This window comes from Trifolium pratense, linkage group LG4, assembly GCF_020283565.1.
Source record: "Trifolium pratense cultivar HEN17-A07 linkage group LG4, ARS_RC_1.1, whole genome shotgun sequence".
Classification (NCBI taxonomy): domain Eukaryota; kingdom Viridiplantae; phylum Streptophyta; class Magnoliopsida; order Fabales; family Fabaceae; genus Trifolium; species Trifolium pratense.
In genome coordinates, this window is record NC_060062.1 from 45340503 (window position 1) to 45359562 (window position 19060).

General features: G+C 33.7%; 2 protein-coding genes across 2 annotated transcripts; both read left to right on the top strand.

The window, feature by feature from the left end:
• Nucleotides 1-4514: 4514 nt before the first annotated feature.
• Nucleotides 4515-5239, top strand: LOC123919464 (transcription factor NAI1-like). Its single transcript, XM_045971386.1, has 2 exons — nucleotides 4515-4910; nucleotides 4996-5239. Exons 1-2 carry the CDS (start codon nucleotides 4515-4517, stop codon nucleotides 5074-5076), a joined length of 477 nt encoding a protein of 158 aa, XP_045827342.1. The 3' UTR covers nucleotides 5077-5239.
• A 6624-nt stretch (nucleotides 5240-11863) lies between these two features.
• Nucleotides 11864-14539, top strand: LOC123923295. Its single transcript, XM_045975981.1, has 3 exons — nucleotides 11864-12275; nucleotides 12382-12598; nucleotides 13436-14539. The coding sequence occupies exons 1-3, from the start codon at nucleotides 11931-11933 to the stop codon at nucleotides 14359-14361; spliced, it is 1488 nt and encodes a 495-aa protein (XP_045831937.1). The 5' UTR covers nucleotides 11864-11930; the 3' UTR covers nucleotides 14362-14539.
• The last annotated feature ends 4521 nt before the right edge of the window (nucleotides 14540-19060 follow it).

Consider the following 19060-nt stretch of genomic DNA (forward strand, 5'->3'; position numbering starts at 1 on the left):
TGATGATTGCTTTTTGTATTAATGCTCGTTTTTTATGTCTATTTTTGCCAAGTATATATTTACTTTGACTAGACTTGAGATTGTGTGTATGTTTACCTAGTATTCCTATACTCGACAAATGATTATTCTTCTTGTATTGTCGAATTGAATATCTTGCGCGCTCTACGCTAAATTTGTATGTTCGCAAGGATATGCGTGTTTTGACGTTCTATTTACTAAGTGTAATTACACTCCGCGTTAGTTTTTGCCAAACTATGTTTTGTTGATAGGTATCGTTAACCATCTGATGTTTTGCTTGAAAAAATCATCGACTGTTTAGATTTGGACTCTAAACAGGGAACGATGCAAGGATAACAATTAAGTATACTTGCCCTGCGGTGTGAACGTCCCATCACGAGCTGGACGTTCTACCGTTTTTGTACTGCGACGATGGAGCTCGATAGAGTGTTATATTGGGTGTAGATTCATACTCGTACCTAAGCATTCATTTGTTGTAAAGGCATGCCTTTTCGTCGCGACATGAGTTTGACACAATATGTGCTAAATTATATAGGTGACAATTGTTGAGGCAAAATCCTAATTTGATGTTTTAAAGATAACAAACATCTTAATTATATTTTAAGTGAATTCTGATCTTTTTGTGATCTAACAAGTGCTCTTGAGTGATTAATATAGACAGGAACAAAAGCTCATTCATTATATATCACTACACTTAAATTGATTGAAAACTGCAAGTTTATGAGAATGATCAGAGAACATTCTCCAGTCTGCACTTTTTCTCACGTACAAAGCTATACATCAACAATAAGCACTTAATTGATATCATCTGAACAAGAGACAAATAAGCACTTTTGCAAAGGACTTTATTGAAGAAAATCTCTACAGGATATAAGTCATTTAAAGCAAGGATTAAATGATAGCAAAAGAAAGCTTCCTATTTGGTCATGTTTAAGGAATAAACATGAACATGTCTTTGACAATTTATTTCTCAAGCTCACATGCTGTATTCAGAGATTATTTGAAGACATTTATGGACCAATGAAAAGGAGACAACAAGTTTGAAATGGTACTTCTCAAAGGACTTCATAAAATATATTTCACTATGATCTTGATCTACAATAAAAAGCTACTTGTACTACTACAAGTACACATGAATAGTAAAAGGATAAGAAGACCAGCTATCATCATATGATCATCATGAATATCTTGAGGCCCACGAAATCAAAACAAGCAATGCACATCTCTCTATTTGATCTAGGCCAAGAATCAGAAAAAACTCTGGGAGAACGATCTAAGAACGTTCCAGAATCAAGCAGACTTTCTGCTCTTGATCGAAAGATTCTCTCCAGCTGTATCCAGCTGTTGTAAATGATCTTCCAAGGCTTCAACAGTGCTTGTTCTTGGAGAACAAGTTCATACAGCTCAAAGATGCTCAACCTCACGCTCCTCATGACATCATCATTCTAAGAATGTTCTCAAGAAGCATCTTCTCTCTCATCAAATATTATTTGAACAATATTTGATCTGATCTTTTAAAGGACTAACGGCTAGTCTTTGGCAACACTCCAACCTGCTTGGAGACCACGAAACAAAGGACAAACAACATTGAAGGTGTGAAAACACAAGAAGGGGGGGGGGGGGGGGGGGGTTGAATTGTGTTTTAGCCAAGTTAAAACTTTTTCAAAGTTCTTAACTCAACTACAATAGCAGCGGATAAATAACACAATATAACAAGATAAGAGAGAGAGAAATCACACAAGCAATTTATACTGGTTCCTCTCACAAAACGAGAGTAGTCCAGTCCCCTTGCACTTCCAAGGGATTTCACTATAATCACACAAGATTACAACTGCTCAAACACACAAGCAAGAGACTTCACAACTATGCTGAAGCACACAAGCTTAAGACTTCTCACTTAAGCACACAAGCTTAAGACTTCTCAAAAACAGAGATAATAAAGTTGTTGAATGAATACAACTGCTCTTAAGAGAACCTTAATAAACAAATACAGTGAGTACAAAGTATTTGGACTAAGAGTTAAAAATACTAGTTCAGAGGTTCAGAGCTTGTATTCGCAAATATCAATCGTTCGAGCGCGTGTAGTAATTGTTGATATCTTGCAACTTGATTCTTCTAGTATATATAGGACTGAGGAAGAGTCGTTGCAAAGATGACCGTTGATGAAGATAACATTTTGTCTTCAAGCAACTTGTCTTGATGCAGTTTGGTCGTTTCCAAAACAGAGTAAGAGTTTCAGTAACTTTGACCATGTGCAGAGAAGACTTTCCTTATTCAGCTAAGAAGTCTGATACCCCACGTTCTCCATTGTGGACAGACAAAATGTAAGTAGCTGTTCTGATCAAGATTGAGAGGTCATTTTCTTCATTGGTAAGAGAGTTGACCTTCAAATTCAAATCTTCACACAATCCAAGATATACCTCAGAGCTTGATTTACTTCAGACTTTAGTAAGTTCTGATGTCTTCATCCTCTGATGTAAGTAACTTCTGAAGATTCTTATCTTCTGAGTTCTTGCGAACTTCTGAGGACTTCTGAGCTTTCTTCAGAGTTTGTCAGAAGCTAAGTTCTGCACACTTAAAATAAATTTTTAGTCCTTCCAATTGTATATTAATACTTTGTTATCATCAAAACCTTAATAGATTTAGGGGCAAACATTTTTAAATCAATTTTGTTCCAACAAACATCTATAAATAGCACACTTGGGTGCTTTGAAGATTCAAGAGTTTCAACTACAAATATCAACATCTACACTTGTCTTTTTCGACCAAGTCATTAAACTCTTCCACTCTCACTCCAGCTCTCTAAACATCACATACTTGGATCAGTATATCATTGAGTGAACTGAGTGTATTCTTCTATTAGCTTCTCAACTTGATTTTCTCTTCATTTGAAAGCTTGTGATCCGAACAATTCATTGTAAAAGATTGGCTCAAGTCAATACGTAACTATTGATTGAGTGACACCTTAGTTTGTAGGACTGAGGTAGATATTAAGCTTGTAGGGCTTAAGGTTATTGATCTTGGTTTAGATCAAGGAGGTTTGTAATTTGAGATTACTAGTATCTCAAGATTATAGTGGATACTCACGGAGCGTGAGGGACTGGACGTAACCCATACTATTAGGGGGTGAACCAGTATAATTGTTGTGTGTTGATTCTCTCTTTCCTTATCTTTTAGTTTCTGCAAACACTAAGCACACAATTCACTTTGAATTTGTTTTACTGCTAACCAGATCGTTCTGAGATCATTCTAACGCTTTCTGTTGAGTTATATTTTAAAAGAAAAATTTTAATAGGTTCACAATTCAATCCCCCATTTCTTGTGAAAAACTTTGCTACTTCAACAATATGATGATAATTAATGAATGTATATAACTTAATAATGATAATATTACTTGAACTTTTCAGCGTTCCATGTTCGGGGGATTGTTTCCCTGAGAGAGTTTCGAGGTGGTACACTACGTTTTCAGTTTTAGATGATTGGATTCCATACGGTCCCTCTCAATTTGGAGCTAGCTTGCCCTAGGTAGAATGTTTTTGATTTCGTCATAATGAGATCGCCAACCTCGAACTCCCTTTTGATGACCCTTTTATCATGGAAGACAAACTTTTTTTTGTTTGTTTTGTTTTAGTGTGTGGCCTCTTGAAGGGCCGCTTATGTTCAGATTTCTTCGAAAGGTCCAATTTCTCTCTTAACAGTTTGTTGTTGATTTCTTCCCCGGATTAATTAGGATTATATTTGAAAAAACCAAATGCATCTTTTAATTTGAAAGACAATTTATATTTAAGGATATATATATATATATTTATTTGATTAATTTATTTTTTCTTACATGTACTTATAATTAAGAATGAAAGGAGAAGTAAAGATTTCAATTAATATGTATCTATTAATTATGAAAGAATTTTTTTTTTAAAATTAATTTTAATTTTATAGTGGGATGAATATGAATTGGTTGATTATTTTTGGATATACTCGATCATATAAAAATAAGTTAAGCATTAAATTTGAGCGTAAAAATTATATTTTGAGTCAAAATTTACAAATTTTATCTTCAAATTAAAATTAATTTGACATGCAAAATCATTTGCAATCAACATTGCCACAACTCAAACATGTTAATTTTTTTTTTTTATATATATATTTAACATTTAATGAATTTTAAATGTAAGATACTTAACCTTTTGTTAAATATATGTAAATATATATTATAATTTATATATGAAATCAACAATGAATTTGTTCAAGTGCTAAATAGGGGGCTTACTCAAATTTTTGTTGCGTTGCAAATAGAGTGCCCTAGCGGTATGGTTGATGAATAATTAATGTTGTAACTAATCTGGATTTAATTAATTAGAAACAAATTGTAGCTATTATGCTTGACCAAATTTCGTTACCAAACACTATGTGTTTCTCTCATAGTGTTTTGGTATCTTTATTCTTTTGAGTTGCAGTTGCTGTTCTAACACTAGAATTGTGTAAAATCTGTTAATTAGATGGACAAGGCTTCGATATTAGCGGATACAATCAAATACCTCAAAGAGCTTAAAGAGCGTTTGGCAGTTTTAGAAGAGCCGGGGAAGAAAACAAATGCAGATCAGTCCATGGTGGTTACGACTAAACCTGACGTCTGCAGCAACGAGCATTACTCATCATCTCATGAGAACACTGAAACTGAAAGTGCGGCTGATGGTATTGCCACTGGTCAATCACTCTTCAAGGTGGAAGCAAAAGTGAAAGGGAAAGATATGTTGATTCGGATCCACTGCCAAAAGCATGATGGACTTCTTGTTAAAATCATCACTGAGATTCAAAGTTATCAACTATTTGTTGTCAATAACATTGTTTTAGGCTTTGGAGATTCTATCCTTGACATTACCATCATTGCTGAGGTAAAGGTTAATAAAAGACTGATAATATATTTTTCATTATTTTCTGTATTTGATTATAATTAATACTAATATTACTATTGTACAGATTGGTGAAGGGTACAACTTGAGCATAAAGGGACTTGTGAAGAACCTAAGCATTGCAGCATTGGAGTTTATGTCATCTTAACATGAACAATTAATGCACAAATAGTTCCCACAAACACCAAGTAGAGTGTGAACTCACATGAATTTCTTTCAATGATAAAGTGTTTAGAAGATAACAATGTGTATGAAGTGTTGCAATATAGCATAACATTTCTTTCTTTTTAATATAGCTAAGTTTGTTTCAAGATAATTAGACTTAAATGTAGTTTTAGTCTGCCTAACGCACTTTCTTCACTACTAATTCTTCTTCTCTCTTGCTGCGCCCTCACTGTTTCTCTTTCTCTCGGGAGTTACTGTTGCGCCACCTTTGGTTTCACGCACAACAACAATTACACAATAGCAATTCCCGCAGGCACACTATTGCACACTTGCAGATTTCAAACTAGAGATTTAATCCCTTTATACAAAGTACAAACCATGATTTTGGTTTGAAAAGTAATAATATAAGTTTTTATTTTTTTTTTGTCTTAGATGAAGTAATAATCAACTGAAATTAAATTCACATCACATGTAATTGAAAGATCCCAGATTCAAACCCGGGTCATGACGTCCTGTTTAACAATTTCAGCATTTTTGCCAGTTGAGCTAGGACTCATGTGACATAACATAAGTTTTTTTATTTTTTATTTTTTTTATTTATATCATTTATGATTCCGTCAAAATAATATTATATCATTTATGTTCTGGACCGAGTCTAAGGCAGGCCCAGCGTCGAGCACGGCCCAATCCATAAGGACGTCAAGGACAGCCCAAAAGAGCATGATTTGATCCGTTGAGATCATAAGACACGCGTGAACCACATGCTCCTCCCTCCCAAAAGAGCATGACCTCATCCGTTTAGATCATAAGGCGCGCGTGAACCACATGCTCCTCCCTCGAGGACACGTCATCATCCAAACATATCCATTATCCTTGATCAACGAATGGTTTGGCCCAGGATGATGAGAACGAACGACTCATCCTTACTTCCACGTAGAAATCCTGACAGTCATCCATTATGAGAAGATAAACTCGGCCCATGATGGAGACGTTTGGCCCAGCGCTGGGGCAGTACATAAACCCTCCTATACTTTCTCACTTTCTAACTTGTACCTCGACTAACTTGAACGTCAGATCTACTGCAAGTACAACCCCCTTTGTGGATTGCTCAACTTACTGACGTGCTTGCGGGCCATCTAACTTCTGATCCAGGTACGATCAATTTATTAGATTTGTTGTAGTTTGCTTGGTTAATATATTTTATTTTTTTACAAACATAACTCTAGATAATATATGGATTTTTCCAACTTGGGCAATATTACACAAATAAGAGCAATTAATACCCTACTTTGTGAGTTTTTTCAAATCTTATTAATGAGTCAATTAATTAGTTTTTCTTAAAAACTGTTCTCTCTCCTATTAGTTAATGTTCTTAATTTTTTGTTATAAAAAAAATATTCTTAATTTTTTTTTTTTACAAATATAACTCCATAGATAATGAGTTCAGATCCTCTCCATTAATGAGTCTTAATATATGGATTTTTCTAACCTGAGCAATATTGCACAGGATAAGGAGCAATTAATGTACTACTTTGTGAATTTTTTCAAATTTTATTAATGAGTCAATTAATTAGTTTTTCTTAACTCTATTTTTTAATGAGTCAATTAAGGAACAATATTGCACACGAAAATTTAAACTTTTATTCGTCATCTGTGGACCGTTGGTTGAGCTTCTTTCACTGTATTGCCTTTTCAAAATAGAAGATATTAATTGTTTATCAATAAATTAAGAAAAGATTATCATTAATTGTCTTTTCTTCTTAACTACTCATTTTCTGTTTATTTTATTGATTCACATCATTGTCATCTCCCTTTTCATAATTAATTGTCTTTTCTTCTTAACTACTCATCAGTACAACATTCAAAGCATTAGAAATACTCACCAATCGTTAGTTAGTTCGGTGGTGATTGATACTGGACTTAGTAGGGAGGAGGTTCGATTCCCTGCAATTGCAATCGAAAGTGGACTGAAATTACTTGATGTCAAAACTGATACTCGAACCAAATTATACAGTCAAGTGGACTGGATATTGGTGGTGGAAAAAAAATTAGAGATGCCAAGGTAAAAGGAAAATGCTCCCAAGAATTTGTAATCAACACCCCTAAGCAAATCACCACAAACTGAGGCTTGGATTCCCAATTACACTTAACCCACTTATGCATAGGAGGACACCAAATCACTTCTTTGATGATAGGAGCATTAAGATGCTTGATATGGACATTGAAAACTTTCAAAATGACAAATTCATGAATAGAAGAGCTAGCATGAAGGAGATAGTTGTATTAATTTTGGTTGTTTAAAAAAATGAAGTAGATACTGTTAAAAAGTTGCAAAAACTTTTAATATGTAGAGGCATGTATTTTAACTTGCAATTTTCTAATTTTTGTCATTTCATGTGAGTTTTGCCGCTAAAATTTTATGAATTAAAAACGTTGAGTCCATATATAATAAATTAAAGGTACGTTTGATACGTAAAACAGTACGTATTATATAGAATAGTACATAACAAGACAAAATAGTATAAGATAAGACAAAATTGTATTGGAGAGATAGAGATCATATTTTGTACGTGGAAAAATAAAAAATAAAAAAAGATATTTTAAAATTCTAAGAATTTGTACGGTGGACAAAAAATTGTACTCATATGGTTTCAGTGAGTGACAAAAATTCTTGTTTTTGCCCAATCATTTGCTACCTGTTTTTGCCAGTTCCATAACAACCTTCTAAATATATCAAGGTACAAATAACTTGTTTAGTCCAGTCTCTAGTGTTTTAGCTGATCAAATGCACCATAAGTCATTATTTAATAAGAATTTTTTTAAAAACAAATTGGAGAATAGAGAAATTTTATTAATGAAAGTAACACTAATCACTATTTTACAATTGATCCAGTAGAAATTTGAACTCAGTACATTAAAGTTGCAAAGCTAAACTCTAAATGTGTGTTTGATCGGCTAAAAACTAAGAGATTAGATATGACAACTTCGATTGTACTGTGTTTGATTTTAAAATTGTTCCTGGTACTGGACAAACTAGAGGCTAAGAAACTGAACAAAAACTGAAATTTTTGTCCCCCACTGCACCATGGGACAACTTTTCATCCTCTTGACAAGTTGTCTAAAATACTAAAATAACCTTTTGTCTAAAAAACATCTTACAAGACAAAAAAATTCATTACAATAATTTTTATCTTGTGTTGTTTTGTTCTGTATAGGGGTGAGAATAGACTAGGCCGGCCTATAGGGGCCTATGACCTAGTCTACATAGGCTCAGGCCAGCACATCCTATTTCTTTAAGTAGAGCATGCCAAAACATTTTTATAAGCCTATTTAGCTAACAAGGTCAGGACGCAGGCCATTAAAAAGTCTTTAAGGCCTACTAGGCTGGCCTATTTAAGTTAATATGAATAATATTTTTACTACGGATATTATTTATATATTAAAATTTGTACTTTGATTAAATTATAAATCTATTAACTTTTGTCAGTAGTTTAAGTTTATTAATCTACATTAACTTTTAACATATATAAATGTATTATTATAAACTAGAATCGAAATATGATGACATATATTGTCAAGTTCTCTAAAATATCATATTAAATATAAAAAAGAAACTGTTGGATATTTGAATTGGCTTAATTTTGCTAAAACAAATATACTAACAAGATGTTGGAAAACATGTTACAACATCATATTTATTCAAGGAAATCTCGCGCATTTATGAGAGCATCTGCTATTTATGGAAATCCACTTAAAGAGCACGCTCAATGGAGATTTGATCTGATCAGGAGTTTTAAGGATAAGACAAACTTAATGAAATAGCTGGATGACTTATCCTATCATATAAAGTCCTTTAAACACTTTTGGAAAGTCTTGATATATCCTTAATGAAGATTGAAAAAGTATCAGATCATCCTTTATGATTCTCAAGGAGCGTCTGAGCATTTGTGAAGAAAGAGGAGCGTGCCTAATCACTATATATACGAAGACCAAGCTCAAGACTAAGTATCTCATTGAAAAATATTAGTTCACATATTGAGTCTTTGTTGAGTCTTTTATTGTTTGATTGTAATTCTTGCTTGTGGATTCTATAACACGAGTTAAGAAGTAAGTTTATTATTTTAAGGTTACTCCTAAGCTTTGAAGTACGGAGTTTACCGTGTGTGATTCACTTGAAGCTTTTAAGCAAAAGTGAAGTATTGTCTTGACAAGTTGTCGCCACATCATTCTTAACATTGTATAATCAACACAGGTTGTGTTGTGTGAGTGGAAGTGAGATGGGATCTCATGTCTAGGAGTTCCTAGGCAGAAGTTGCATGAGTAGTGTCGAGGTTATAAGGCGTAAACCAAGGGTTTGCTGGAGGTCTTAGTTTAAGGCGTAAATCCTAGGGTTTGCTGGAGGTCTTAGTAACTAGAGCTATTAGTGGATTTCCTTCCTGGATTGGTATCCCCCAGAGTAGGCAGTTGGCTGAACTGGGTTAACAATTACTTGCGTCATTTATTTATTTTCTGTCAGTTTTTATATGTTATATAAGATGTGCCAACAATAGAAAACAACACTGTTCACAAAGTAGTTGTTGGGACATCTTAGGCAACATCATTCTAGTGATACCAGAATTTCAGAAACATTAGTTTATTACTTCATAAGTATATTTAAAAATAAATATAATTATTTATTTAAATATTTTCATGTGAAATAGACTTTTAAACAAGCTAACAGGTCACATCAAACTTTCAAAAGGTCAGTCTCAGACCTAAAAATTAAGCCTATAATAGGCCACATGCCAAGTTTAGACCTTCGATTTTTGACTGGTCAGGCTCAAGTTTGATCAAATCTAGCTTGGCATCGCCTATTCTAACCTCTAGTCTGTATGATTTTGCTCCGTACTTATATTTGCATATCAAACAAATTCATAATTTTTTGTTTTTCAAGAGAATCCTTAAAATCTTAATAGTGAACTATCTTTACTTTTATATTGTGCGCAATATTACACCACAGTCCACACGTGATAAAGATCATTAATTAGTTGTAATTTTTTATATTAATCATTCATTTTCTATTAACTTTATAGATTCACATTTGCATCTCTTTTTCAATAAAATAAAAATAATAGAAAATAATCATGTTTGTCGTATCTAATGTATTATATCACATGTAAAAAATGCTATTGTATTATCACATATAAAAAATGGAATGAATAATCAAACATTATAACTCAATTATTGAGTTTGATGTCATAACAACGTTTGGGGACGTCCCAAGTTCATCATTATGTTAATATATAATAATGGCCTAATGATTATTAGAAATTTTATGGAACAAAAATTGGAAAATATCTCTCCACATTACTAGAATATTTGAGGATTTTTTAAAAGTAAAATTAAATTGACACATCATAAAAAAATGTGTCACTTCAACAAAAAATGGGTTCAGGGACTATTTTTAAAGTAAAATGAAAGTGCAGTGGCACAATCAAAGATTTTAAAATGCAGGGACTAAAACTCAAATGACCCGTAAGTGCAGGGACCTTTTACATATTTAAGCCTATAAATAATACCCACGATTCTAAACCGGCACTTAAAAAGGAACGGAAGAGTACTAAATTGAATCACATAATAGATCTGACAAACTATATTTAATATCGATTTGCAATTTTCTAATGATTTACTGGTACGTAGTAGTATTATTTAATTATTAAAATATGATATAACATTTTTTTTGGTTACTAATGATATAACCTTTTAATTATACCTGATTGACCACAATTTTCTTTTAATATAAATTAAAATAAATCTTGTGATCTAAATAATTGTATTCAAATCATTAACAAGTTTTACTTTCCTTAAAAAAAAAGTTTTACTTAAAAATGAATCATTTACGTGAACACTTGAGTTTTTTTTTTCCACTAAAAAAATGATATATTTTTTTGTCAAGTAGCCTATTAGTTGAAAATTTTATCCTTAAAGTGGATAAGTGGGATGGTCGAGATTCGAATCTCGATCCTCCTGCATATATAATTTAATGTCTCTGTCAACTGAGCTAAGCTCACGGACAAAAATAATGATATTTATTGATTCAAATTAATAAATACATTGAGATATATATTAATCCTTCATCTTCAAAAAAATAACACCGCACCAAGACGAAAAAAATAAAATACACCGTACAAAACGAAAAAATCAAAATAAACAACACCGTAATAAGATGATGAAATCACAAAATAATACGAAAGAAACATTACATATATGTGGAAATCACTCATATTTAACTAAAAGAGAAAGAAAATATGAATTAGAAGGATGGTTTTGGATTAAAAAAAAATGACCATGAACCATTTTTCTAATAGATCAAGAAAGAAAAAATTGGTGACAGTTAGGTTTGAAAAGGAGGTAAAAAAATATCGATTACTGTATAAATTTGTGATTTTTTTTGGTCAGGTAGGTCAGTGTCTAGAATTTCACCTTTTATTTTACTAAGTAGTCTAGTGGTTAGAATTTTACTTATTTAAGATGAAATAGTGGGTCCGTATATTACTTGCAATGTCCCTACCAACTGAGTTATGCTCGTGGGGACTAGAATTTTACATTTTAAAGGTAAATAAATGGAGTATTTAGGTTCAAACTCTAACTCTTCATATAAAATATATAAAATGTGATGTTGCTACCAACTGAAGTAATTGATAGAGACAATTTATGATTAATTTAAATCACATTTAAAATTATAAAATTATAATTGATCATCTAATTGAATTAACTACAATATTTTCCCCGTGAGTTGAATATCTATTCATTTGAGTTAGTCATATTTTTTAATTTGATTAAGAGAGCTGCTATCCGATGAACATCTCACTGCAAGTTGACCAATCTGTACAAGTAACCAAAGATATGGAAGAAATCAACAACACACCAATTAACTCATCTTTTCAGTCTCTGATTCTGTCTTTTGACAATCCCCTAAACTCACCTCCTACTACCAACACCCCCCATATTTATGGAAACAAACATGTCTCAACTCAAATTCCAAAAGGGTCATCAAAAAATGAAAACTTGGAAGCAAAAACCTCACAAAACAAAAGGTCTAGATATCATGGTAATGATCATATCATGGCTGAGAGAAAACGAAGAGAGAAACTCAGCCAGAGTTTCATTGCTCTTGCAGCACTTGTTCCAAACCTAAAAAAGGTACAATAAGTCAACTTCAATGACCCTTTTATCTCTCATCAAATCATATTTTTGTCATGAATTGTTTCACATCTTCTAATAAATTTTGTGTGTAACAATCTGTTAGATGGACAAACAATCTATATTAACTGACTCTATCAAATACGTGAAAGAGCTTAAACAGCGTTTGGAAGAACAAAACAAGACAACAAATGCAGACTCGGTGGTTGTTATGAACAAACAAGACCTATGCATCAATAATGATAATTCATCATATGATGAGAGTATTGGAGGTGCTTTTGATGCCAATGAATCTCTCTTACAGGTGGAAGCAAGAGTTTCAGGTAAAGAGATGCTGATTCAGAACTGCCAGAAGCATGAGGAATTCTTTTTAAAATCATGGTTGAAATTTAAAGCTTTCATTTTTTTGTTGTCAATAGCAGTGACTTACCCTTTGAAAATTCTATCCTCGATATTACAATAATTGCTCAGGTAAATGACAACCTCTACCCACCTTGATTATTGCAACTAAACATCATTGTTAAACTTTGTTCTTGAGTTTGAAGAGGAGGTGAGGGCTTTGAAGGGTGAAAAGTATTGATCTTACATGATTAGAATAGACGTTGCTGGTGGTTTTCCTCTCACAATGATGTGAAGGGGTAGTACTTGCTGACACTTTGACGCTTATTTGCGAGAAATGAAGGTTTTAGAGTAAGAAATGGATAATACCTGAGCCTTCTACACGAGAAGGATATATATAGTTCATAGCGTGAATCCATGACCATTAATGTGAGGATGATTCCGGTGCCTTGGCCATAAATGGTTGTCGGAATAACGACTGAAAAGCCATGATTGACAGTAAATGCCAATCATTCCGATGTTGACCATTACAGAAGGATTAGCTTTTGTGGCCGTTGGACGGAGAGGCGTCGCTTTGGGCCAACATGCTCTTGGGCCGAGTTTGACGCTTAAGTGGGTTGAGCTAGATGCCGAATTTGGCTTGGGCCCGATTAAGAACAAGATGCCTTTGAAACAAGCCCGTTATATCGATACCAAGAAGTTGTTATTGTACAAGATGTAGCGCGAGGCTATGGAGCATCTCTATATGTTTGATATTTAGCATTTTAGTGTTTTTGTTTTCCATTGTATTGTTGGTTTAAAACCTGTCTTCCTTTTTGCAGGTAATATGGGGAGCTTACAGGAGAGGCTTCTTAAGATTTCTCAAAAGAAGCAAAAGCATGTTAAGGCAAGTGGTGTGGGTGGGTCTTCTTCGAGTGCAGTGGCTGAAGATGATGTCATTGTTGTTGATCAGTCTAAAGAGACGAGGAGGCCAAAAAATAGGGCCTCATCAGTGGTCGAGGATCCAGAGAGAGTCAAAAGGACCCGGGTGGACCTAGAATTTGGGGATAAGGAGGTCGACAAGTTTATTCTACCCGCCTGTATAGGGAACAATGGCTTGCTTGATAGGAATATCGCAGTCCAGATATCTCCTGCTAGTGTCTCCATTGTCAATGAAATGGGACCTGTAAGCCTAAAAAATGATATAGCAGCGGACACAGTGGCTGTCCTCCGAATTCTCGAGGTGGTCAACATTCTGAATGGTAGGGAGTGTCGGTATTTGAAGGAGAAATGTGAACTTCATGAGCGCGTTGTTAAGCTCAAAAGGAAGCTTACAAAGTTGAAGAATGACTTTCTCAACTATAAAGAAAAGTTCAAGGTGCATGCCAGTATTATCCTCGACAATACCAAGAAGGAGGAAGAGATTAAAGAGTTGCGGAGGAGTCAGGAGACTTGGGTTGAAGAGAAGACTAAATTGGAGGATTTTCTTAAGTCTTATGGGAGCCGGACCTTGGATGGGGAAGTATCAACAGTTGATAGGTCTGACGAGTTGGCAGGGCTGGACCGAGCAACGTTGATCTCCAAGATCCACAACTTGGAGGGTGAGATGCTCAACTCAGCCCAAGAGAGTTTTGACAATGCCTTTTCCCAGGTGAAGTGTTTGAACCCTAAAATCGAGTTGAAGACTGAGGGTATGAGTGTGTTCATGGTCGTTGATGGTGATCGCTTGACTCTTCCTGTCGGGCAAGATGAAGCAGAAGATGTTTGATGTTGGGCTATATCGCTTGTAATTTTTACTTTTCCTTTGTAATGCTTGTGGCGTTGTGTTCGCCTTTTTGTAATTGATTGTCTTTTTGTACTTGATGTCATTATGGTCTCGAAGACAATACACAACCTTTAATGGTTGCTCTAATTAATTTATGATTAAATTACAAATTGTTCTCGTATATTTGATGATTGCTTTTTGTATTAATGCTCGTTTTTTTGTCTATTTTTGCCAAGTATATATTTACTTTGACTAGACTTGAGATTGTGTGTATGTTTACCTAGTATTCCTATACTCGACAAATGATTATTCTTCTTGTATTGTCGAATTGAATATCTTGCGCGCTCTACGCTAAATTTGTATGTTCGCAAGGATATGCGTGTTTTGACGTTCTATTTACTAAGTGTAATTACACTCCGCGTTAGTTTTTGCCAAACTATGTTTTGTTGATAGGTATCGTTAACCATCTGATGTTTTGCTTGAAAAACTCATCGACTGTTTAGATTTGGACTCTAAACAGGGAACGATGCAAGGATAACAATTAAGTATACTTGCCCTGCGGTGTGAACGTCCCATCACGAGCTGGACGTTCTACCGTTTTTGTACTGCGACGATGGAGCTCGATAGAGTGTTATATTGGGTGTAGATTCATACTCGTACCTAAGCATTCATTTGTTGTAAAGGCATGCCTTTTCGTCGCGACATGAGTTTGACACAATATGTGCTAAATTATATAGGTGACAATTGTTGAGGCAAAATCCTAATTTGATGTTTTAAAGATAACAAACATCTTAATTATATTTTAAGTGAATTCTGATCTTTTTGTGATCTAACAAGTGCTCTTGAGTGATTAATATAGACAGGAACAAAAGCTCATTCATTATATATCACTACACTTAAATTGATTGAAAACTGCAAGTTTATGAGAATGATCAGAGAACATTCTCCAGTCTGCACTTTTTCTCACGTACAAAGCTATACATCAACAATAAGCACTTAATTGATATCATCTGAACAAGAGACAAATAAGCACTTTTGCAAAGGACTTTATTGAAGAAAATCTCTACAGGATATAAGTCATTTAAAGCAAGGATTAAATGATAGCAAAAGAAAGCTTCCTATTTGGTCATGTTTAAGGAATAAACATGAACATGTCTTTGACAATTTATTTCTCAAGCTCACATGCTGTATTCAGAGATTATTTGAAGACATTTATGGACCAATGGAAAGGAGACAACAAGTTTGAAATGGTACTTCTCAAAGGACTTCATAAAATATATTTCACTATGATCTTGATCTACAATAAAAAGCTACTTGTACTACTACAAGTACACATGAATAGTAAAAGGATAAGAAGACCAGCTATCATCATATGATCATCATGAATATCTTGAGGCCCACGAAATCAAAACAAGCAATGCACATCTCTCTATTTGATCTAGGCCAAGAATCAGAAAAAACTCTGGGAGATCGATCTAAGAACGTTCCAGAATCAAGCAGACTTTCTGCTCTTGATCGAAAGATTCTCTCCAGCTGTATCCAGCTGTTGTAAATGATCTTCCAAGGCTTCAACAGTGCTTGTTCTTGGAGAACAAGTTCATACAGCTCAAAGATGCTCAACCTCACGCTCCTCATGACATCATCATTCTAAGAATGTTCTCAAGAAGCATCTTCTCTCTCATCAAATATTATTTGAACAATATTTGATCTGATCTTTTAAAGGACTAACGGCTAGTCTTTGGCAACACTCCAACCTGCTTGGAGACCACGAAACAAAGGACAAACAACATTGAAGGTGTGAAAACACAAGAAGGGGGGGGGGGGGGGGGGGTTGAATTGTGTTTTAGCCAAGTTAAAACTTTTTCAAAGTTCTTAACTCAACTACAATAGCAGCGGATAAATAACACAATATAACAAGATAAGAGAGAGAGAAATCACACAAGCAATTTATACTGGTTCCTCTCACAAAACGAGAGTAGTCCAGTCCCCTTGCACTTCCAAGGGATTTCACTATAATCACACAAGATTACAACTGCTCAAGCACACAAGCAAGAGACTTCACAACTATGCTCAAGCACACAAGCTTAAGACTTCTCACTTAAGCACACAAGCTTAAGACTTCTCAAAAACAGAGATAATAAAGTTGTTGAATGAATACAACTGCTCTTAAGAGAACCTTAATAAACAAATACAGTGAGTACAAAGTATTTGGACTAAGAGTTAAAAACACTAGTTCAGAGGTTCAGAGCTTGTATTCGCAAATATCAATCGTTCGAGCGCGTGTAGTAATTGTTGATATCTTGCAACTTGATTCTTCTAGTATATATAGGACTGAGGAAGAGTCGTTGCAAAGATGACCGTTGATGAAGATAACATTTTGTCTTCAAGCAACTTGTCTTGATGCAGTTTGGTCGTTTCCAAAACAGAGTAAGAGTTTCAGTAACTTTGACCATGTGCAGAGAAGACTTTCCTTATTCAGCTAAGAAGTCTGATACCCCACGTTCTCCATTGTGGACAGACAAAATGTAAGTAGTTGTTCTGATCAAGATTGAGAGGTCATTTTCTTCATTGGTAAGAGAGTTGACCTTCAAATTCAAATCTTCACACAATCCAAGATATACCTCAGAGCTTGATTTACTTCAGACTTTAGTAAGTTCTGATGTCTTCATCCTCTGATGTAAGTAACTTCTGAAGATTCTTATCTTCTGAGTTCTTGCGAACTTCTGAGGACTTGTCTTATGAGCTTTCTTCAGAGTTTGTCTGAAGCTAAGTTCTGCACACTTAAAATAAATTTTTAGTCCTTCCAATTGTATATTAATACTTTGTTATCATCAAAACCTTAATAGATTTAGGGGCAAACATTTTTAAATCAATTTTGTTCCAACAAACATCTATAAATAGCACACTTGGGTGCTTTGAAGATTCAAGAGTTTCAACTACAAATATCAACATCTACACTTGTCTTTTTCGACCAAGTCATTAAACTCTTCCACTCTCACTCCAGCTCTCTAAACATCACATACTTGGATCAGTATATCATTGAGTGAACTGAGTGTATTCTTCTATTATAGCTTCTCAACTTGATTTTCTCTTCATTTGAAAGCTTGTGATCCGAACAATTCATTGTAAAAGATTGGCTCAAGTCAATACGTAACTATTGATTGAGTGACACCTTAGTTTGTAGGACTGAGGTAGATATTAAGCTTGTAGGGCTTAAGGTTATTGATCTTGGTTTAGATCAAGGAGGTTTGTAATTTGAGATTACTAGTATCTCAAGATTATAGTGGATACTCACGGAGCGTGAGGGACTGGACGTAACCCATACTATTAGGGGGTGAACCAGTATAATTGTTGTGTGTTGATTCTCTCTTTCCTTATCTTTTAGTTTCTGCAAACACTAAGCACACAATTCACTTTGAATTTGTTTTACTGCTAACCAGATCGTTCTGAGATCATTCTAACGCTTTCTGTTGAGTTATATTTTAAAAGGTAAATTTTAATAGGTTCACAATTCAATCCCCCATTTCTTGTGAAAAACTTTGCTACTTCAACAATATGATGATAATTAATGAATGTATATAACTTAATAATGATAATATTACTTGAACTTTTCAGCGTTCCATGTTCGGGGGATTGTTTCCCTGAGAGAGTTTCGAGGTGGTACACTACGTTTTCAGTTTTAGATGATTGGATTCCATACGGTCCCTCTCAATTTGGAGCTAGCTTGCCCTAGGTAGAATGTTTTTGATTTCGTCATAATGAGATCGCCAACCTCGAACTCCCTTTTGATGACCCTTTTATCATGGAAGACAAACTTTTTTTTGTTTGTTTTGTTTTAGTGTGTGGCCTCTTGAAGGGCCGCTTATGTTCAGATTTCTTCGAAAGTTCCAATTTCTCTCTTAACAGTTTGTTGTTGATTTCTTCCCCGGATTAATTAGGATTATATTTGAAAAAACCAAATGCATCTTTTAATTTGAAAGACAATTTATATTTAAGGATATATATATATATTTATTTGATTAATTTATTTTTTCTTACATGTACTTATAATTAAGAATGAAAGGAGAAGTAAAGATTTCAATTAATATGTATCTATTAATTATGAAAGAATTTTTTTTTTAAAATTAATTTTAATTTTATAGTGGGATGAATATGAATTGGTTGATTATTTTTGGATATACTCGATCATATAAAAATAAGTTAAGCATTAAATTTGAGCGTAAAAATTATATTTTGAGTCAAAATTTACAAATTTTATCTTCAAATTAAAATTAATTTGACATGCAAAATCATTTGCAATCAACATTGCCACAACTCAAACATGTTAATTTTTTTTTTTATATATATATTTAACATTTAATGAATTTTAAATGTAAGATACTTAACCTTTTGTTAAATATATGTAAATATATATTATAATTTATATATGAAATCAACAATGAATTTGTTCAAGTGCTAAATAGGGGGGCTTACTCAAATTTTTGTTGCGTTGCAAATAGAGTGCCCTAGCGGTATGGTTGATGAATAATTAATGTTGTAACTAATCTGGATTTAATTAATTAGAAACAAATTGTAGCTATTATGCTTGACCAAATTTCGTTACCAAACACTATGTGTTTCTCTCATACTGTTTTCGTATCTTTATTCTTTTGAGTTGCAGTTGCTGTTCTAACACTAGAATTGTGTAAAATCTGTTAATTAG